The sequence below is a fragment of the Salvelinus alpinus genome, chromosome 17 (assembly GCF_045679555.1).
Source record: "Salvelinus alpinus chromosome 17, SLU_Salpinus.1, whole genome shotgun sequence".
Classification (NCBI taxonomy): domain Eukaryota; kingdom Metazoa; phylum Chordata; class Actinopteri; order Salmoniformes; family Salmonidae; genus Salvelinus; species Salvelinus alpinus.
The window spans coordinates 33,079,022-33,102,184 of NC_092102.1; the positions used below are offsets into that span (position 1 = coordinate 33,079,022).

Below are 23,163 nucleotides of genomic sequence, written 5' to 3' on the forward strand. Positions count from 1 at the left end.
TGTAAGTAAAAATATATATAAAATAAAAAACACCGTTTCTAAACCCAGAGGCGCAACATCGCAAAACTTCCGGGTAACGCTTGTGAAACAGACCTGGGCCCAGATTCACAAAACCTTCTTAAGAAGAAATTTCTTCTTAACTGCCATTTTTTCCTTAACTATAGATTTATGAAGAAAGTTCATATTGGAAATGTTGTTAAGCTATTTAATTTGTTTCTCCTTTAGCAAAAGTTAAGAAGAAATTAGATTCTTGAAAATAACGTTTTTAGATTTCTTCTTAATTCCAAGATCGCTAAACCCTTGTCTCAGGCATTGAGAGAACAAGTGCATGAAAGCAATTGAACATGTTTAATTCACTCACAAAGTTCATCTGAAAGTTTCATTATTGATTATTTTAAACCCAAAAACATGTTTTAGAACAGTAATCTCAGTAGGAAATATGCTAACATGATTGTCGGTTGCCTAGCAACAAACACTCTACAAAGATTCTAACAAGATATTTGAGAAGTTTGTAGGAAAATCATTACATCTTAAGATATTGTGGAGGAATTGCACTTACAAACTATCTTATCAACTTCTTTATTTTTTTTCTTAAGAATAATACGTTTTTGGGTAAGAAGTGTTTTGTGAATCTGGGCCCAGGACCTTTTTTTGGGTTTGAGAAGTCAATGAGAGAAGTGAAAAATTCTTCCCTAGTTGTTATTTTCTTGAAATCTGAAAGGTACAACCTAGATTCGAGCCAATCTCTTAGGTAGTTGAACATGTTATTACTCCAACCTCGGGAAAGTGACAAACTGATACATTTTAATCAAAAACAACTTTATATTTTATTTAACTAGACAAGTCAGTTAAGAACAAATTCTTGTTTACAATGACAGCCAAACTCAGACGACACTGGGCAAATTGTGTGCCCCCCCTATGGGACTCCCAATCACAGCCGGATGTGATGCAGCCTGGATTCAAACCAAGGACTGCAGTGACACCTCTTGCACTGAGATGCAGTGCCTCCGAACTTCCCAAATATCTTCTTACAAATCTTCCAAAGATATTTGTTGCTAGGTGTGTTGTTATGTGTTAGGCAACCGTTTTAGCTAGCTATCTATCTAGCAATGGCAATCATGTTAGCATATTTCTTACTGAAATTACTGTTCTAAAACATGTTCTTGGGTTTAAAATAGAGGTCGACCGATTAATCGGAATGGCCGATTAATTTGGGCCGATTTCAAGTTTTCATAACAATCGTAAATCGGTAATTTTGGACGCCGATTTTGCCGATATTTTTTTTATATATATATTTTTTTACACCTTTATTTAACTAGGCAAGTCAGTTAAGAACACATTCTTATTTTCAATGACGGCCTAGGAATGGTGGGTTAACTGCCATGTTCAGGGGCAGAACGACAGATTTTTACCTTGTCAGCTCAGGGATTCAATCTTGCAACCTTACGGTTAACTAGTCCAACGCTCTAACCACCTGCCTCACGAGGAGCCCGCCTGTTACACGAATGCAGTAAGAAGCCAAGGTAAGTTGCTAGCTAGCATTAAACTTATCTTATAAAAAACATTCAATCAATCATAATCACTAGTTATCTAGCAATGGCAATCATGTTAGCATCATGTTACACTTGGTTGATGATATTACTAGTTTATCTAGCGTGTCCTGCGTTGCATATAATCGATGCAGTGCGCATTCGCGAAAAAGGACTGTCGTTGCTCCAACGTGTACCTAACCATAAACATCAATGCCTTTCTTAAAATCAATACACAGAAGTATATATTTTTAAACCTGCCTATTTAGCTAAAAGAAATCCAGGTTAGCAGGAAATATTAACCAGGTGAAATTGTGTCACTTCTCTTGCGTTCATTGCACGCAGTCAGGGTATATGGAACAATTTGGGCCGCCTGGCTCATTACGAACTAATTTGCCAGAATTTTACGTAATTATGACATAACATTGAAGGTTGTGCAATGTAACAGGAATATCTAAACTGATGGATGCCACCTGTTAGATAAAATACAGAACGGTTCCGTATTTCACTGAAAGAATAAATGTTTTGTTTTCGAGTTGATAGTTTCTGGATTCGACCATATTAATGACCTAAGGCTCGTATTTCTGTGTGTTAAATCATAAGTCTATGATTTGATAGAGCAGTTTAACTGAGCGATGGTGGGCATCAGCAGGCTCGTAAGCATTCATTCAAACAGCACTTTCGTGCGTTTTGCCAGCAGCTCTGCTGTTTATGAATTCAAGCCGAGATTAGGCTGGTGTAACCGATGTGAAATGGCTTGCTAGTTCGCGGGGTGCGCGCTAATAGCGTTTCAAACGTCACTCGCTCTGAGACTTGGAGTAGTTGTTCCCCTTGCTCTGCATGGGTAACTCTGCTTCGAGGGTGGCTGTTGTTGATGTGTTCCTGGTTCCAGCCCAGGTAGCGGCGAGGAGAGGGATGGAAGCTATACTGTTACACTGGCAATACTAAAGTGCCTATAAGAACATCCAATAGTCAAAGGTATATGAAATACAAATTGTATAGAGAGAAATAGTCCTATAATTCCTATAATAACTACAACCTAAAACTTCTTACCTGGGAATATTGAAGACTCATGTTAAAAGGAACCACCAGCTTTCATATGTTCTCATGTTCTGAGCGAGGAACTTAAACGTTAGCTTTCTTACATGGCACATATTGCACTTTTACTTTCTTCTCCAACACTTTGTTTTTGCATTATTTAAACCAAATTGAACATGTTTCATTATTTATTTGAGGCTAAATTGTTTTTATTGATGTATTATATTAAGTTAAACTAAGTGTTCATTCAGTATTGTAATAATTGTCATTATTACAAATAAGCACAAAAAATTGGCCGATTAATCGGTATTGGCTTTTTTTGGTCCTCCAATAATCGGTATCGGTATCGGCGTTGAAAAATCATAATCGGTCGACCTCTAGTTTAAAATAATCAATACTGAATTTTTCAGATTAAGTTTGTGAGTGAATTAAACATGGTCAATTGCTTTCATGAGCTTTTTTCTCTCACTATCCTGAGTTTAAAACAAGGGTTTAGCTATCTTGGAATTAAGAACATTTCCAATAACTTTATTGTTTATTACATTTCTTATTTTTTTGTTTAAGTATAAACATATGAAATAGCGCAAGAAAATGTCCAAAAACCTTTTTGAGGTCCTAACCATGTCATAATATGTCATAATAGCTGACATAACTTGTCATAACCTGTCATAATATGGTCATGACCCATATATATACACATGTTGTGACATACACTATATATACAAAAGTATGTGGACACCCAGTGGATTCAGGTATTTCAGCCACACCCGTTGCTGACAGGTGTATAAAATCGAGCACACAGCCATGCAATCTCCATAGACAAACAATGGCAGTAGAATGGCCTTACTGAAGAGCTCAGGGACTTTCAACCTGGCACCGTCATATGATGCCACCTTCCCAACATGTCAGTTCGCCAATTTCTGCCCTGCTAGAGCTGCTCCAGCCAACTGTAAGTGCAGTTATTGTGAAGTGGAAACATCTAGGAGCATCAACGGCTCAGCCGCGAAGTGGTAGGCCACACAAGCTCACAGAATGGGTCTGCCGAGTGCAGAAGTGCATAGAATGTAGAAATTGTTTGTCCTCGGTTGCAACACTCACTACTGAGTTCCAAACTGCCTCTGGAAGCAATATCAGCAAAATAACTGTTCGTCGGGAGCTTCATGAAATGGGTTTCCATGGCCGAGCAGCCGCACACAAGCCTAAGATCACCATGCGCAATGCAAAATGTCTGCCGGAGTGGTGTAAAGCTCGCCACCATTGGACTCTGGAGCATCTGGAGTGATGAATCACTCTTCACCATCTGGCAGTCCGGCGAACAAATCTGTGGCAACAGTTTGGGGAAGGCCCTTTCCTGTTTCAGCAGGACAATGCCCCCATGCCCAAAGTGAGGTCCATACAGAAATGGTTTGTCTAAAATCAATGTGGAAGAACTTGACTGGCCTGCACAGAGCCCTGACCTCAACCCCATCGAACACCTTTGGGATGAATTGGAACGCAGACTGCGAGCCAGGCCTAATTGCCCAACATCGGTGTCCGACCTCACTAATGCTCTGTGCGACCTCACTAATGCTCTTGTGGCTGAATGGAAGCGAGCAATGTTCCAAAATCTAGTGGAAAGCCTTCCCAGAAGAGTGGAGGCTGTTATAGCTGCAAAGTGGGGACCAACTCCATATTAATCCCCATGATTTTGGAATGAAATGTTGGACAAGCAGGTGTCCACATACTTTTGGTCTTGTAGTGTATATTGCATTATCTTATGGCTGGTTCTGACATTTGCATAAGAGTGTAGGTGTCATTTATTCAAATAATTGTATTCCCTGCCAAGAAGTTTTCTTTTGTTTGAAAGTTTGTTTCTCAAGTCCTTTGTTGTTGTAATGAATTCTTTATAGTCATGTTTTTTTCATCATATTTTAATTAACTTGTAGAAAATACACTTTATGACACTGTCAAGAAGAATTATAACCATCCTGTGTCACTTTACTTGGACTAATAAAATACACTTTATGACCATCATCATAATCATATAAGCCAGATAGGCCTATCACGTACATGCCCTTATATCAGTCATCAGTCAAGAAGAGAGTGCCTTGTCCTTCTCCTGACATCTGCTCCTGCATTCATTCCAGTCATCAGCAACAGAGCATTGGGGTAGGTGCATGTCTGACAACAATGTGTGAGCAATTACAATGATAATTAACAAAATGTTATACAACATAAACAGACTGTTGAAAAGTAGGCTTTGGTGTAATGGAATGTTTTGCCTTGTGTGATAGGTTTTGTGGGTTTTTACACTATTATGTAGGTGTCATAACCAGCCATAAATAACGCAATATATGTCTAAATATAAATATATATATATACATATACAGTCATGGCCAAAAGTTTTGAGAATGACACAAATATTAATTTCCACGAAGTTTGCTGCTTCAGTGTCTTTAGATATTTTTTTTGTCAGATATTACTATGGAATACTGAAGTATAGTTACAAGCATTTGAGAAGTGTCAAAGGCAATTACATGAAGTTGATGCAAAGAGTCAATATTTGCAGTGTTGACCCTTCTTTTTCAAGACCTTTGCAATCTGCCCTGGCATGCTGTCAATTAACTTCTGGGCCACATCCTGACTGATGGCAGCCTATTCTTGCATAATCAATGCTTGGAGTTTGTCAGAATTTGTGGGGTTTTGTTTGTCCACCCGCCTCTTGAGGATTGACCACAAGTTCTCAATGGGATTAAGGTCTGGGGTGTTGACCCAAAATAATGATGTTTTGTTGCCCGTGCCACTTAGTTATCACTTTTGCCTTATGGCAAGGTGCTCCATCATGCTGGAAAAGGCATTGTTCTTCACCAAACTGTTCCTGGATGGTTGGGAGAAGTTGCTCTCGGAGGATGTGTTGGTACCATTCTTTATTCATGGCTGTGTTCTTAGGCAAAATTGTGAGTGAGCCCACTCCCTTGGCTGAGAAGCAACCCCACACATGAATGGTATCAGGATGCTTTACTGTTGGCATGACACAGGACTGATGGAAGCGCTCACCTTGTCTTCTCCGGACAAGCTTTTTTCCGGATGTCACAAACAATCGGAAAGGGGATTCATCAGAGAAAAATACTTTACCCCAGTCCTCAGCAGTCCAATCCCTGTACCTTTGCAGAATATCAGTCTGTCCCTGATGTTTTTCCTGGAGAGAAGAGGCTTCTTTGCTGCCCTTCTTGACACCAAGAAAAAGTATTTGCCTCACTGTGCGTGCAGATGCACTCACACCTGCCTGCTGCCATTCCTGGGCAAGCTCTGTACTGGTGGTGCCCCGATCCTGCAGCTGAATCAACTTTAGGAGACGGTCCTGGCGCTTCCTGGACTGTCTTGGGCGCCCTGAAGCCTTCTTCACAACAATTGAACCACTCTCCTTGAAGTTCTTGATGATCCGATAAATGGTTGATTTAGGCGCAATCTTACTAGCAGCAATATCCTTACCTGTGAAGCCCTTTTTGTGCAAAGCAATGATGACGGCACGTGTTTCCTTGCAGGTAACCATGGTTGACAGAGGAAGAACAATGATTCCAAGCACCACCCTCCTTTTGAAGCTTCCAGTCTGTTATTCAAACTCAATCAGCATGACAGAGTGATCTCTAGCCTTGTCCTCGTCAACACTCACACCTGTGTTAACGAGAGAATCACTGACATGATGTCAGCTGGTCCTTTTTTGGCAGGGCTGAAATGAAGTGGAAATGTTTTTGGGGGATTCAATCATTAACTTCTCTAGGGTAGGGGGAAGCATTCGGAATTTTGGATGAAAAGCATGCCCAAATTAAACTGCCTGCTTCTCGGGCCCAGAAGATATGATATGCATATAACTGGTAGATGTGGATAGAAAACACTCCAAAGTTTCCAAAACTGTTAAAATAGTGTCTGTGAGTATAACAGAACTGATTTGGCAGGCGAAAACCTGAGAAAAATCCATTCGGGAAGTATTTTTTTTTTTTTTTGTAGTTTTCTATTCAATGCCATTACAGTATCAATTGACTTAGGACTCAAATTGCAGTTCCTATGTCTTCCACTAGATGTCAACAGGGTCTTTAGAAATTGTTTCAGGCTTGTATTCTGAAAAATGAGGAAGTAAGAGCAGTATGAATGAGTGGACCCTAAAGTGTCACAGAGCTTTTTCATGCACACGACCGAGAGAGTGCCTTTCTTGTTTACCTTTTCATATTGACGACGTTATTATCGTATGAAAAATTATTGATTATTTAGGCTAAAAACAACCTGTGGGTTGAATATAAACATCGTTTGACATGTTTCTATGAACTTTACGGATACAATTAGGATTTTTTTGTCTGCCTGTTTTGACTGCGTTTGAGCCTGTGGATTACTGAAGAAAACGCGCGAACAAAACAGAGTTTTTTTGGATATATAGAGACTTTATCAAACAAAAGGAACATTTATTGAGTAAATTAATGTCTGCTGAGTGCAACCATATGAAGATCATCAAAGGTAAGGGATTAATTTTATCTCTATTTCTGACTTGTGTAACTCTTCTACTTGGCTGGTTACTGTTTGTAATGATTTGTCTGCTGGGCTATGTTCTCAATTAATCGTAAGGTATGCTTTCGCCGTAAAGCATTTTTAAAATCTGACACCGTGGTTGGATTCACAAGAAGTTCATCTTTAAACCTATGTGAAATATGTTTTGTTTTCAGAATTTTTATAATGAGTATTTCTGTATTTGAATTTGGCGCCCAGCAGTTTCACTGGCGGTTAAAGAGGTGGGACGCTAACGTCTCACATACCCAAGAGAGGTTAATTGCAATTCATCTGATCACTCTTCATAACATTCTGGAGTATATGCAAATTGCCATCATACAAACTGAGGCCGCAGACTATGTGAAAATTAATATTTGTGTAATTCTCAAAACTTTTGGCCACGACTGTGTGTATATATATATATATATATATATATATATATATATATATAAATATATATATATATAAATATATATATATATATATATATATATATATATATATATATATATATAAATATATATATATATAAATATATATATATATATATATATATATATATATATATATATATATATATATATAATGTGTGTCATGACAGTGTTATGACCATATTATTACAGGTTATGCCAGCTGTTATGACATATTATGGCACGTTATCACCGTGTCATAACGTGTTATGATGCTGGGTGTCAAGTGAGGTGTTACCTTTTTGTTTTACCTCCCCAAGATGCTGGATGAAAATCACCATCTGATACAATGTATAATGGATTACCAGAGCAAAGGAAAAACAGCAGAATGCACACAGTAGGTGTCACATCTGTCCTCATAGGCCTACTGTTGTGCACATATGCATGTTATAGGTTACTGTAGAGCAGATGTTTGCCTGGAAACTCGACGTTGAATTGCATTGAATTCCACTTTGGGCAGAAATTAGCGTTTGCACGAAAATAAAATTATATTTCATTTTAACATACTTTACCGGTTAACATAAAATTATATTTTAACATACTGTACCGGTTGTCCGTGCGATTGGTCCTTTTGGCGGGAGGAATGTGAGACAATATATCCACAGGAAAGTATAATTACATAAACTTTTCAAAGTTCTGATGAATGAATGAATTACATTTTATTTTCGTGTCAATTCGCCAGTTGGCAACCCATCCCTTATGGGATTAATTCACACATAAACAAACATTACAATAATTAACTGTGATAATTCAGTGATAATTGTTCTCTGCAGTGCGCATCACATAAAAAGTGAACAAAATTAAAGATAAAAATCAATACATAATAATAAACAAGGTTATCCACACAATAATTATATCCCTAGAGCAGTAAATAATATACATACATACATATACATATATACATACACATACCTGTCACGCCTGCTCCCACTCCCCCTCCCTGGCGCCAGGCTCCCCACATTACGCACACCTGCCTTTCCCCCGTCAAGCGCATCAGCGATTGTTGGACTCACCTGGACTCAATCACCTCTGTCAATACCTCCCCTATATCTGCCTGGTTCCCCGCTCTGTTCCCTGCTTCAACATTAATTGTCGTTTGTCGTTTTGTACCTGCTTCTCATCTCCAGCGTCGGTCATTACAGAATGCTGAAGCCCCCAAACGAAGCTTCGGGGAGTGCTGGCTTTCCGGTTGATAGTGACGTTGGGTCCGGGGGCCGCCACCGATGGACCCGGGGGTGCCTAAGCCGTCCTACGTCAGGCCTCAGCCGGATCATCAGGGATTTACGTCCAGCCGGCTCGCCAGGCTGCTATGCCTCAGCCGGATCATTGGGCTCCCACGCCTCAGCGGGATCGACAGGTTTTCACGACCCAGCCGGATCGTCAGGCTCTTATGCCTCAGCTGGCTCGCCAGGCTCCCATGCCTCTCCCGGTTCGTCGGGAGTTTACGCTCAGCCGGCTTGTCCAGCGCCCGTGCCTCGGCCAGCCTGTCAGGCTCCCCCAGGTGGGACGCCGGGTGGTGCCCCTAGAGGGGGGGTACTGTCACGCCTGCTCCAGCTCCCCTTCCCTGGTGCTTGAAGGCGCCAGGCTTCCCAGCTTTACGCACTCCTGCCACCATCATTACGCACACCGGCCTTCCCCCCGTCACACGCATCAGCAATTATTGGACTCACCTGGACTCAATCACCTCTGTCATTACCTCCCCTATATCTGTCTGGTTCCCCACTCTGTTCCCTGCTTCAGCATTAATTGTCGTTTGTCGTTTTGTGCTGACTCTGTTCTTGTCTTTGTCTGTTTCCTGATTAATGTTGACTCTGTCAAGAACTTCCCTGTATTTAGCGCATTACACCATTACTTCAATTCTGACCAGTTTCCCAGTCCCTGCCGATGAAAAACATCCCCACAGCATGATGCTGCCACCACCATCTTTCACTGTGGGGATGGTATTCTCGGGGTGATGAGAGGTGTTGGGTTTGTGCCAGACAAAAAGCTAAATTTTAGTCTCATCTGAACAGACTACCTTCTTCCATATGTTTGGGGAGTCTCCCACATGCCTTTTGGCGAACACCAAAAGTGTTTGCTTATTTTTTTCTTTAAGCAATGGCTTTTTTTCTGGCCACTCTTCCGTAAAGCCCAGCTCTGTGGAGTGTACGGCTTAAAATGGTTCTCTTTGTTGACTCTCTGATTAGTGCCCTCCTTGCCTGGTCCGTGAGTTTTGGTGGGCGGCCCTCTCTTGGCAGATTTGTTGTGGTGCCATATTCTTTCCATTTTTTAAATAATGGATTTAATGGCGCTTCGTGGGATGTTCAAAATTTAGGATATTTTTTTATAACCCAATCCTAATCTGTACTTCTCCACAACTTTGTCCCTGACCTGTTTGGAGAGCTCCTTGGTCTTCATGGTGCCGCTTGCTTGGTGGTGCCCCTTGCTTAGACTCTGGGGCCTTTCAGAACAGGTGTATATATACTGATATCATGTGGCAGATCATGTGACACTTAGTTTGCACACAGGTGGACTTTATTTAACTAATTAAATGACTTCTGAAGGTAAATGGTTGCACCAGATCTTATTTAGGGGCTTCATAGCAAAGGGGGTGAATACATATGTATGCACCACTTTTCCGTGATTTTTTTTTTTAAACAAGTTATTTTTCATTTCACTTCACCAATTTGGACTATTTTGTGTATGTCCATTACATGAAATCCAAGTAAAAATCCATTTAAATTACAGGTTGTAAAAATAAGAAAAACACGAAAGGGGATGAATACTTTTGCAAGGCACTGTATATATATATATAATATATATATATATATATATATGCATGTATATATACACACACACACACATATATATATATATATATACATGCATTTGGAAAAGTATTCAGACCCCTTGACTGTTTCACATGTTGTTACGTTACAGTCTTATTGTAAAATTGAAAAAATTGTTTTTCCCCTTCATAAATCTACACACAATACCCTGTGATGCAAAGCAAAAACAGGTTTTAATTTTTTTTTGTTAATTTATTAACAATACAAAAACTTATATCACATTTACATAAGTATTCAGACCCTTTACTCATTACTTTGTTGAAGCACCTTTGGCAGCGATTACAGCCTTGAGTCTTCTTGGGTATGACGCTACAAGCTTGGCACACCAGTATTTGGGGAGTTTCTCCCATTCTTCTCTGCAGATCCTCTCAAGCTCTGTCAGGTTGGATGGGAGCGTTGCTGCACAGCTATTTTCAGGTCTCTCCAGAGATGTTCAATCGGGTTCAAGTCCGGGCTGTGGCCGGGCCACTCAAGGACATTCAGCGACTTATCCCAAAGCCACTCTTGCATTGTCTTGGCTGTGTGCTTAGGGTCGTCGTCCTGTTGGAAGGTGAACCTTCAACCCAGTCTGATGTCCTGAGTGCTCTGGAGCAGGTTTTCATCAAGGATTTTTTCTGTAATTTGCTCTGTTCATCTTTCCCTCGATCTTGACTGGTTTGCGCTGTTCTATGAAGGGTTTAGTACACAGCGTTGTACGAGATCTTCCGTTTCTTGGCAATTTCTCGCATTCAATAGCCTTCATTTCTCAGAACAAGAATAGACTAATGAGTTTCAGAAGAAAGTTATTTGTTTCCTGCCATTTTGAGCCTGTAATCGAACCCACAAATGCTGATGCTCCAGATACTCAACTAGTCTAAAGAGGGCCAGTTGTATTGCTTCTTTAATCAGAACAACAGTTTTCAGCTGTGCTAACATAATTGCAAAAGTGTTTTCTAATGATCAATTAGCTTTTTAAAATGTTAAACTTGGATTAGCTAACACAACGTGCCGTTGGAACACAGGAGTGATGGTTGCTGATAATGGGCCTCTGTACACCTATGTAGATATTCCATAAAATATCTGCCGTTTCCAGCAACAATATTCATTTACAGCATTACCAATGTCTACACGGATTAATTTGATGCTATTTTAATGGACAGAAAATGTGTTTTTCTTTCAAAAACAAGGACATTTCTAAGTGACTGCAACCTTTTGAACGGTACAGTATGTAAATAAGGTATTTCTGTTCTTTATTTTTAATACATTTTCAAACATTCTAAAAACCTGTTTTCATTTTGTCATTATGGGGTATTGTGTGTAGATTGAAGATGATATTTTTTAGTGAATTAACTTTAGAATAATGCTGTAACGTAACAAAATGTGGAAAAAGTCAAGGGGTCTGAATACTTTCCGAATGCACTGTACATATACACATACAGTTGAAGTCGGAAGTTTACATACACCTTAGCCAAATACATTTCATCTCAGTTTTTCCACAATTCCTGACATTTAATCCTAGTAAAAAATCCCTGTTTTAGGTCAGTTAGGATCACCACTTTATTTTAAGAATGTGAAATGTCAGAATAATAGTTAAGAGAATGATTTATTTCAGCTTTTTTTTCTTTCATCACATTCCCAGTGGGTCAGAAGATTACGTACATTCAATTAGTATTTGGTAGCATTGCCTTTAAATTGTTTAACTTGTGTCAAACGTTTAAGGTAGCCTTCCACAAGCTTCCAACAATAAGTTGGGTGAATTTTGTCCCATTCCTCCTGACAGAGCTGGTGTAACTGAGTCAGGTTTATAGGCCTTTTTGCTCGCACACGCTCTTTCAGTTCTGCCCACAGATTTTCTACAGGATGAGGTCAAGGCTTTGTGATGGCCACTCCATTACCTTGACTTTGTTGTCCTTAAGCCATTTTCAACAACTTTGGAAGTATGGTTGGGGTCATTGTCCAATTGGAAGACCCATTTACGACCAAGCTTTAACTTCCTGACTGATGTCTTGAGATGTTGCTTCAATATATCCACATAATTTTCTCCCTCATGATGCCATCTATTTTGTGAAGTGCACCAGTCCCTCCTGCAGCGAAGCACCCCCACAACATGATGCTGCCACCCCCGTGCTTCACGGTTGGGATTGTGTTCTTCGGCTTGCAAGCATCCCCCTTTTTCTTCCAAACATAACGATGGTCAATATGGCCAAACCGTTCTATTTTTGTTTCATCAGACCAGAGAACATTTCTCCAAAAAGTACGATCTTTGTCCCCATGTGCAGTTGCAAACTGTAGTCTGGCTTTTTTATGGCGGTTTTGGAGCAGTGGCTTCTTCCTTGCTGAGCGGCCTTTCAGGTTATGTCGATATAGGACTCGTTTCACTGTGGATATAGATACTTTTGTACCTGTTTCCTCCAGCATCTTCACAAAGTCCTTTGCTGTTGTTCTGGGATTGATTTGCACCAAAGTACGTGAATCTCTAGGAGACAGAATGCGTCTCCTTCCTGAGCGGTATGACGGCTGCGTGGTCCTATGGTGTTTATACTTGCGTACTATTTTTTGTACAGATGAATGTGGTACCTTAAGGTGTTTGGAAATTGCTCCCAAGAATGAACCAGACTTGTGGAGGTGTACCATTTTTTTCTGAGGTCTTGGCTGATTTCTTTTGATTTTCCCATGATGTCAAGCAAAGAGGCAGTGAGTTTGAAGGTAGGCCTTGAAATACATCCACAGGTCACCTCCAATTGACTCAAATGATGTCAATTAGCCTATCAGAAGCTTCTAAAGCCATGACATAATTTGGGGGAATTTTCCAAGCTGTTTAAAAGCACAGTCAATTTTGTGTATGTAAACTTCTGACCCACTGGAATTGTGATACAGTGAAATAATATGTCTGTAAACAATTGTTGGAAAAATTACTTGTGTCATGCACAAAGTAGATGTCCTACCCGACTTGCTAAAACTATAGTTTGTTAACAAGCAATTTGTGGAGCGGTTGAAAAACTAGTTTTAATGACTCCAACCTTAGTGTATGTAAACTTCCGACTTCAACTGTACATACATGCATTGGCGATTTTAGTATGTAAATCTTGGTAGGGCAAAAAAAAAGAAGTTGGATGCATGCCAGCAAAGCCACTACACAATACAACACTAAACAATACATGAATTGCACTCTAACGGTGACATTTTGTGCCCACAAATGGTTAGGGCCTAGATAAAGCTGTTCCAACAGCAGTCCCAAAGTCTTACCACACACCTGGCTATCAGCGGAGCCTTGTCTGGCAGCAAAACAGTTAATTCAGCCTCATTTACTGCCTTTAACAAAAAAACATGATATGCCTGATTTACTTAAACAAATGTCATTTCTCATGACAATTGAGATGTACAAACTTTGGCATAAGGGGATGACAACCGGATAAGAGGCAATCCATAATTTCGATAAAGACATTAATGAGCGAGCTAGGACTGACGTAGTCAATATAACAATTTGTTTAGCACTTTTGAAATATACAGCAACAGAATTCTGAACATGGGCCGTTCTTACAGTGTTTTCCTTGTACACTTCGTCAGAACCTTAGGATAAATAAAGGGGCATATAAGCAGACAATGAAAGCTCTTACAATATTCTATGTTTACATTTCTCTAAAACAGGTTAAAGGCTACATGTGCACCACCAAGTCAGAACAGTAGGCGTAATTAAGAGGGGTAAATAGCCCATTATTATTAGGGTGAGACACATGAGCTACTAACATCTTTTTACACAACATACACTTAGTATTACATTCTTAGCTACAGTATACATATCTCCCTGGAATATTACATCATGTATGCAGTAGCATACAATACATTTTTGGACTCACCTTGTTGTGCTGTGCTCACTTGAACAGGAAGGTGGCGCGGCTGTCCTTCGTGGGCAAGTTTTATCATCAAAGTCTGGCATTCTCTGGATTCATGGTGCTTTCAAAAAACCTGGGAACTCTGAAAAAAACATGGTCGAATCATGACGATGTCATTGATCTTCAGGTCGTAGCTCTCGAAAGAGGCCTGATTTTCAATTCCGAGTTAAGTGACCGTTCAAAACGTATTTTCCCAGTCGAAGGTTGTTTATTCCCGGCTTCCCAGTTGTCTTGAACTCACGGAAGTCAAATTTTCGCAGTTCTGAGTTAACAGTTGTTTTGAGCACTATACAAATCATGCTTCATTGACAGAATGGCCAATGTTGAATGTTTATCATTTTGAATTTGCGATTTCCAACTTGTTCTGTAATGTCTATGTCCATTATTTCTCTTCAAGGATTAAAAATGATTTGCCAGTAGATTGTCGACTTGATTCATGATGATGACTGCTAGCTAAGATTTTGAAAGTATGATGTCAAAGCTACTGTAGATATAACATGATTTGACATCATTTTATCTGTGGCCAATGACCTTGAGCCCTCTTAGATGGGCACTTCTAAGTAACTTTATTGCAGCACCCAATGGGCTAGAATTCTTGAAGTCTACCCTTAGACTTGGCGGTGACGTAGTGTCCCCATGAGTCACAGAACACTGAGCCAATCACGGTGCAACGCTCCGTATTTTTTGCTGTCTTGCCCCACCACCACAGAAAGCACTATGTGACAAGTATTAATTCCAAAATAACATGCAAAACAGGCAAGCCGCCCCAAAAATAATTATGAATGAATGACGGGTCGCAACAGAATACATACATACATACATACATAAACACATACATACATACACATACATATCAAATTTATTTATTCAGCCCTTCTTACATCAGCTGATATATCAAAGTGCTGTACAGAAACCCAGCCTAAAACCCCAAACAGCAAGCAATGCAGGTGTAGAAGCACGGTGGCTAGGAAAAACTCCCTAGAAAGGCCAAAACCTAGGAAGAAACCTAGAGAGGAACCAGGCTATGAGGGGTGGCCAGTCCTCTTCTGGCTGTGCCGGGTGGAGATTATAACAGAACATGGCCAAGATGTTCAAATGTTCATAAATGACCAGCATGGTCAAATAATAATAATCACAGTAGTTGTCGAGGGTGCAACAAGTCAGCACCTCAGGAGTAAATGTCAGTTGGCTTTTCATAGCCAATCATTGAGAGTATTTTTACCGCTCCTGCTGTCTCTAGAGAGTTGAAAACAGCAGGTCTGGGTCAAGGTAGCACGTCTGGTGAACAGGTCAGGGTTCCATAGCCGCAGGCAGAACAGTTGAAACTGGAGCAGCAGCACGGCCAGGTGGACTGGAGACAGCAAGGAGTCATCATGCCAGGTAGTCCTGAGGCATGGTCCTAGGGCTCAGGTCCTCCGAGAGAGAGAAAGAGAGAATTAGAGAGAGCATTCGTAAACACAGGACACAGAACACAGGACACCGGATAAGACAGGAGAAATACTCCAGATATAACAGACTGACCCTAGCCCCCGGACACATAAACTACTGCAGCATAAATACTGGAGGCTGAGACAGGAGGGGTCAGGAGACACTGTGGCCCCATCCGATGATACCCCCGGACAGGGCCAAACAGGCAGGATATAACCCCACCCACTTTGCCAAAGCACAGCCCCCACACCACTAGAGGGATATCTTCAACCACCAACTTACCATCCTGAGACAAGGCCGAGTATAGCCCACAAAGATCTCCGCCACGGCACAACCCAAAGAGGGGCGCCAACCCAGACAGGAAGACCACGTCAGCGACTCAACCCACTCAAGTGACGCACCCCTCCTAGGGACGGCATGGAAGAGCACCAGTAAGCCAGTGACTCAGCCCCTGTAATAGGGTTAGAGGCAGAGAATCCCAGTGGAGAGAGGGGAACCGGCCAGGCAGAGACAGCAAGGGCGGTTCGTTGCTCCATAGCCTTTCCGTTCACCTTCACACTCCTGGGCCAGACTACACTCAATCATATGACCTACTGAAGAGTCTTCAGTAAACACTTAAAGGTTGAGACCGAGTCTGCGTCTCTCACATGGGTAGGCAGACCATTCCATAAAAATGGAGCTCTACAGGAGAAAGCTCTGCCTCCAGGTGTTTGCTTAGAAATTCTAGGGACAATTAGGAGGCCTGCGTCTTGTGACCGTAGCGTACGTGTAGGTATGTATGGCAGGAACAAATCGGAAAGATAGGTAGGAGCATGCCCATGTAATGCTTTGTAGGTTAGCAATAAAACCTTGAAATCATCCCTTGCCTTATCAGGAAGATAGTGTAGGAGGCTAGCACTGGAGTAATATGATCAATTTTTTGGGTTCTAGTCAGGATTTTAGCAGCCGTATTTAGCACTAACTGAAGTTTATTTCGTGCTTTATCCGGGTAGCCGGAAAGTAGAGCATTGCAGTAGTCTAACCTAGTAGTAACAAAAGCATGGATACATTTTTCTGCATCATTTTTGGACAGAAAGTTTCTGATTTTTGCAATGTTACGTAGATGGAAAAAACCTGTCCTTGAAACAGTCTTGATATGTTTGTCAAAAGAGAGATCAGGGTCCAGAGTAACGCCGAGGTCCTTCACAGTTTTATTTGAGACGACTGTACAACCATCAAGATTAATTGTCAGATTCAACAGAAGATCTCTTTGTTTCTTCTGACCTAGAACAAGCGTCTCTGTTTTGTCCGAGTTTAAAAGTATAAAGTTTGCAGCCATCCACTTCCTTATGTGTGAAACACAGGCTTCTAGGGAGGGCAATTTTGGGGCTTCACCATGTTTCATTGAAATATACAGCTGTGTGTCATCTGCATAGCAGTGAAAGTTAACATTATGTTTTCGAATGACATCCCCAAGAGGTAAAATACACTGCTCAAAAAAATAAAGGGAACACTTAAACAACACAATGTAACTCCAAGTCAATCACACTTCTGTGAAATCAAACTGTCCACTTAGGAAGCAACACTGATTGACAATAAATTTCACATGCTGTTGTGCAAATGGAATAGACAACAGGTGGAAATTATAGGCAATTAGCAAGACACCCCCAATAAAGGAGTGGTTCTGCAGGTGGTGACCACAGACCACTTCTCAGTTCATATGCTTCCTGGCTGATGTTTTGGTCACTTTTGAATGCTGGCGGTGCTTTCACTCTAGTGGTAGCATGAGACGGAGTCTACAACCCACACAAGTGGCTCAGGTAGTGCAGCTCATCCAGGATGGCACATCAATGCGAGCTGTGGCAAGAAGGTTTGCTGTGTCTGTCAGCGTAGTGTCCAGAGCATGGAGGCGCTACCAGGAGACAGGCCAGTACATCAGGAGACGTGGAGGAGGCCGTAGGAGGGCAACAACCCAGCAGCAGTACCGCTACCTCCGCCTTTGTGCAAGAAGGAGCAGGAGGAGCACTGCCAGAGCCCTGCAAAATGACCTCCAGCAAGCCACAAATGTGCATGTGTCTGCTCAAACGGTCAGAAACAGACTCCATGAGGGTGGTATGAGGGCCCGACGTCCACAGGTGGGGGTTGTGCTTACAGCCGAGAACACCAAGATTGGCAAATTCGCCACTGGCGCCCTGTGCTCTTCACAGATGAAAGCAGGTTCACACTGAGCACATGAGCACATGTGACAGACGTGACAGAGTCTGGAGACGCCGTGGAGAACGTTCTGCTGCCTGCAACATCCTCCAGCATGACCGGTTTGGTGGTGGGTCAGTCATGGTGTGGGGTGGCATTTCTTTGGGGGGCCGCACAGCCCTCCATGTGCTCGCCAGAGGTAGCCTGACTGCCATTAGGTACCGAGATGAGATCCTCAGACCCCTTGTGAGACCATATGCTGGTGCGGTTGGCCCTGGGTTCCTCCTAATGCAAGACAATGCTAGACCTCATGTGGCTTCCTCCTGCAAGAGGAAGGCATTGATGCTATGGACTGGCCCGCCCGTTCCCCAGACCTGAATCCAATTGAGCACATCTGGGACATCATGTCTCGCTCCATCCACCAACGCCACGTTGCACCACAGACTGTCCAGGAGTTGGCGGATGCTTTAGTCCAGGTCTGGGAGGAGATCCCTCAGGAGACCATCCGCCACCTCATCAGGAGCATGCCCAGGCGTTGTAGGGAGGTCATACAGGCACGTGGAGGCCACACACACTACTGAGCCTCATTTTGACTTGTTTTAACCTCTAACGAGTCACAAACCCGGATCCGGGATCCCCCCATCAAAAAAGCAGACTAGCATAGCCTAGCCTAAAGCTACAGGGATATCATATAATAAAATGTTCATGAAATCACAAGTCCAAGACACCAAATGAAAGATACAGATTTTGTGAATCCAGCCATCATTTCCGATTTTTTTAATGTTTTACAGGGAAGACACAATATGTATTTCTATTAGCTAACCACCATAGCAAAAGAGACAACTTTTTTTCCCCACCATTTTTTTCCTGCATAGGTAGCCATCACTAATTCGACCAAATAAAGATATAAATAGTCACTAACCAAGAAACAACTTCATCAGATGACAGTCTGATAACATATTTATTGTATAGCATATGCTTTGTTAGAAAAATTTGCATATTTCAGGTATAAATCATAGTTCTACATTGCAGCTGCAATCTGAAATAGCCAGAATAATTACAGAGACCAACGTCAAATACCTAAATACTCATCATAAAACATTTCCGAAAAATACAAAGCGTACAGCAAATGAAAGCCCAACATCTTGTGAATCCAGCCAATATTTCAGATGTTTTAAGTGTTTTACAGCGAAAACACAATATAGCATTATATTAGCTTACCACAATAGCCAGAAACACAAGCAATTTACCAGCAGCAAAGGTTAGCGATCGTAACAATCCAGCAAAAGATATATAATTTTTGACTAACCTTGATATACTTCATCAGATGACAGTCCTGTAACATCATATTACACAATGCATATAGGTTTTGTTCGAAAATGTGCATATTTAGCAGCACAAATCGTGGTTATACAATGTGATTAGTAGCAACATTTCAGGCAATCTGGCCGGCGCCATCTTGGAGAGGCACCTAATCTAATCAATAAATAATCATAAACTTGACTAAAAAATACAGGTTGGACAGCAAATGAAAGATACATTAGTTCTTAATGCAACCGCTGTGTTAGATTTTTAAATTAACGTTACTACGACATACGTTATAGCGAAACCCCACCGAAATGAATGGAGGAATAATCATTTAAAATTTTTCCACAGAACAACGAATTAACATCATAAATAGTTCTTACTTTTTGATGAGCTCCCATCAGAATCTTGGGCAAGTTGTCCTTTGTCCATAATAATCGTTGCTTGGCTGTAGAATGTCCTCTTCAACTTTGGAACTAGCAGCAAACGTTAGCTATGTGGCTCAGAGGTGTCCAACTGTTCATAGCGCAGCACAAAGAAAACTCTGAAAATCGAAATATACTAATGTAAACTGATATAACTCAGTTTAAAAAAACTACATTATGATGTTTTTAACACCTATATCGAAGAAAAACACAGAAACTCCATTCCAATTCTCATTGGTTACTGACATCCAGGGGGAGGTGCATGCAGTTCATGTCGACCCATAGGATACATACAGAGTTTTAAACTGATCCTAGAACAGAGTCAACATTTTCAGATTTTGGAGTTCCTGTCAGGAATTTCGCTGCCATACGACTTCTGTTTCACTCAGAGAAATAATTCAAACGGTTTTAGAAACTAGAGAGTGTTTTCTATCCAATAGTAATAATAATATGCATATTGTACGAGCAAGAATTGAGTACGAGGCAGTTTAATTTGGGGACGATATTTTACAAAGTTGAAACAGCACCCCCTGTAGTGACAAGAAGTTTAAGGACATTACATCAAAGTTGGATCAGCCTGTAGTGTGGTTTTCCACTTTAATTTTGAGTGTCTCCAAATCCAGACCTCCATGGGTTAATAAATTTGATTTCCATTGATAATTTTTGTGTGATTTTGTTGTCAGCACATTCAACTATGTAAAGAAAAAAGTATTTAATAAGAATATTTCATTCATTCAGATCTAGGATGTGTTATTTTAGTGTTCCCTTTATTTTTTTGAGCAGTGTATATAGTGAAAACAATAGTGGTCCTAAAACGGAACCTTGAGGAACACCGAAATGTACAGTTTATTCGTCAGAGGACAAACCATTCACAGAGACAAATTGATATCTTTCCGACAGATAAGATCTAAACCAGGCCAGAACTTGTCCGTGTAGACCAATTTGGGTTTCCAATCGCCAAAAGAAATTGGTGATCGATGGTATCAAAAGCAGCACTAAGGTCTAGGAGCACGAGGACAGATGTAGCGCCTCGGTCTGACGCCATTTAAAGGTCATTTACCACCTTCACAAGTGCAGTCTCAGTGCTATGATGTGGTCTAAAACCAGACTGAAGCATTCCGTATACATTGTTTGTCTTCAGGAAGGCAATGAGTTGCTGCGCAACAGCTTTTTCTAAAATTTTAGAGAGTAATGGAAGATTCGATATAGGCCGATAGTTTTTTATATTTTCTGGGTCAAGGTTTGGCTTTTTCAAGAGAGACTTTATTACTGCCACTTTTAGTGAGTTTGGTACACATCCAGTGGATAGAGAGCCATTTATTATGTTCAACATAGGAGGGCCAAGCACAGGAAGCAGCTCTTTCAGTAGTTTAGTTGGAATAGGGTCCAGTATGCAGCTTGAAGGTTTAGAGGCCATGATTATTTTCATCATTGTGTCAAGAGATATAGTACTAAAACAGTTGAGTTTCTCCCTTGATCCTAGGTCCTGACAGAGTTGTGCAGACTCATGACAACTGAGCTTTGGAGGATTACGCAGATTTAAAGAGGAGTCCGTAATTTGCTTTCTAATGATCATGATCTTTTCCTCAAAGAAGTTCATGAATTTATTACTGCTGAAGTGAAAGCCATCCTCTCTTGGGGAATGCTGCTTTTTAGTTAGCTTTGCGACAGTATTAAAAATAAATGTTGTATTGTTCTTATTTTACTCAAAATTAAGTTGGAAAAATAGGATGATCGAGCGGCAGTGAGGGCTCTTCGATACTGCACGGTACTGTCTTTCCAAGCTAGTCGGAAGACTTCCAGTTTGGTGTGGCGCCATTTCCGTTCCAATTTTCTGGATGCCGACACATCTTTCTAGCTGATTTACACGTTGAAGTTATGTTGCGCTTGGTGACCTCTGACTGTTTCTTCCTAACATCTTTGGTGCCGACGTGGATAACAATATCTCTATACTCTCTACACTCGCCAGTTTTAGCTTTAGCCAGTACCATCTTCAGATTAGCCTTAACGTCGGTAGCCCTGCCCCCTGGTAAACAGTGTATGATCGCTGGATGATTAGTTTTAAGTCTAATACTGCGGGTAATGGAGTCGCCAATGTCTAGGGTTTTCAATTTGTCAGAGCTAATGGTAGGAGCCTTCGGCGTCTCAGACCCCGTAACGGGAGGAGTAGAGACCAGAGAAGGCTCGGCCTCTGACTCCGACTCGCTGCTTAATGGGGAGAACTGGTTGAAAGTTTCTGTCGGCTGAATGAGCCATGTCCAGATAAAACGTCCGGAGTGAAAAAGTTGAGTGAGGGAAAAACAAAAAAATATAAACGGTAATTAAAAAGCTCTGATGAAGGCCGTGTGGCCGATATGTAAGCTTATTAAATATCGGTGATACTATCAAGAGCAGTGTGCGGTTTCCTTTTTCCTTCATCAGGTAATTAAAAAGTTAAAACCGTAAAGTTGTCAGGTAGTAAGGTTGGCAACAAAACGCGCAGCAGCACGTAAACAAGTGTAACGGTAGCCTTCGAGGAGGTGTAGCAGGGATCGGACCAAGACGCAGCGTAGTTAGTGTCCATGTTTTAATAATAAACAACTAAACATGAACACAATACAAAATAACAAATGTGGCAAAACCGAAAACAGTCCTATCTGGTGCAATGAACACAAAGACAGAAGACAACCACCCACAAACCCCAACACAAAACAAGCTACCTAAATATGGTTCCCAATCAGAGACAATGACTAACACCTGCCTCTGATTGAGAACCATATCAGGCCATACATAGAAATGGACAAACTAGACACACAACATAGAATGCCCACCCAGCTCACGTCCTGACCAACACTAAAACAAAGAAAACACAAAAGAACTATGGTCAGAACGTGACAACAAGTCTGCAAGTTGTGACCGGAAATGACTAATATATATATATATACAGTGGGGAGAACAAGTATTTGATACACTGCCGATTTTGCAGGTTTTCCTACTTACAAAGCATGTAGAGGTCTGTAATTTTTATCATAGGTACACTTCAACTGTGAGAGACGGTTGAAGTGTAAAAATCCAGAAAATCACATTGTATGATTTTTAAGTAATTAATTTGCATTTTATTGCATGACATAAGTATTTGATACATCAGAAAAGCAGAACTTAATATTTGGTACAGAAACCTTTGTTTGCAATTACAGAGATCATACGTTTCCTGTAGTTCTTGACCAGGTTTGCACACACTGCAGCAGGGATTTTGGCCCACTCCTCCATACAGACCTTCTCCAGATCCTTCAGGTTTCGGGGCTGTCGCTGGGCAATACGGACTTTCAGCTCCCTCCAAAGATTTTCTATTGGGTTCAGGTCTGGAGACTGGCTAGGCCACTCCAGGACCTTGAGATGCTTCTTATGGAGCCACTCCTTAGTTGCCCTGGCTGTGTGTTTCGGGTCGTTGTCATGCTGGAAGACCCAGCCACGACCCATCTTCAATGCTCTTACTGAGGGAAGGAGGTTGTTGGCCAAGATCTCGCGATACATGGCCCCATCCATCCTCCCCTCAATACGGTGCAGTCGTCCTGTCCCCTTTACAGAAAAGCATCCCC

General features: G+C 41.2%; 1 protein-coding gene across 3 annotated transcripts in view; it reads left to right on the forward strand.

Moving 5' to 3' along the window:
- Window positions 1-7,738: 7,738 nt before the first annotated feature.
- The window catches only part of LOC139542789 (calcium-responsive transactivator-like), a 29,460-nt gene continuing 14,035 nt past the window's right edge, over window positions 7,739-23,163 (forward strand). The window contains exon 1 of one of the 3 annotated variants that reach the window (XM_071348618.1): window positions 7,739-7,892. In XM_071348618.1, the coding sequence (XP_071204719.1) occupies window positions 7,816-7,892 (77 nt within the window). In that variant the 5' untranslated portion in view covers window positions 7,739-7,815. The remainder of the gene's footprint in view (window positions 7,893-23,163) is intronic. The other 2 variants (XM_071348616.1, XM_071348617.1) reach the window with 2 other exon arrangements.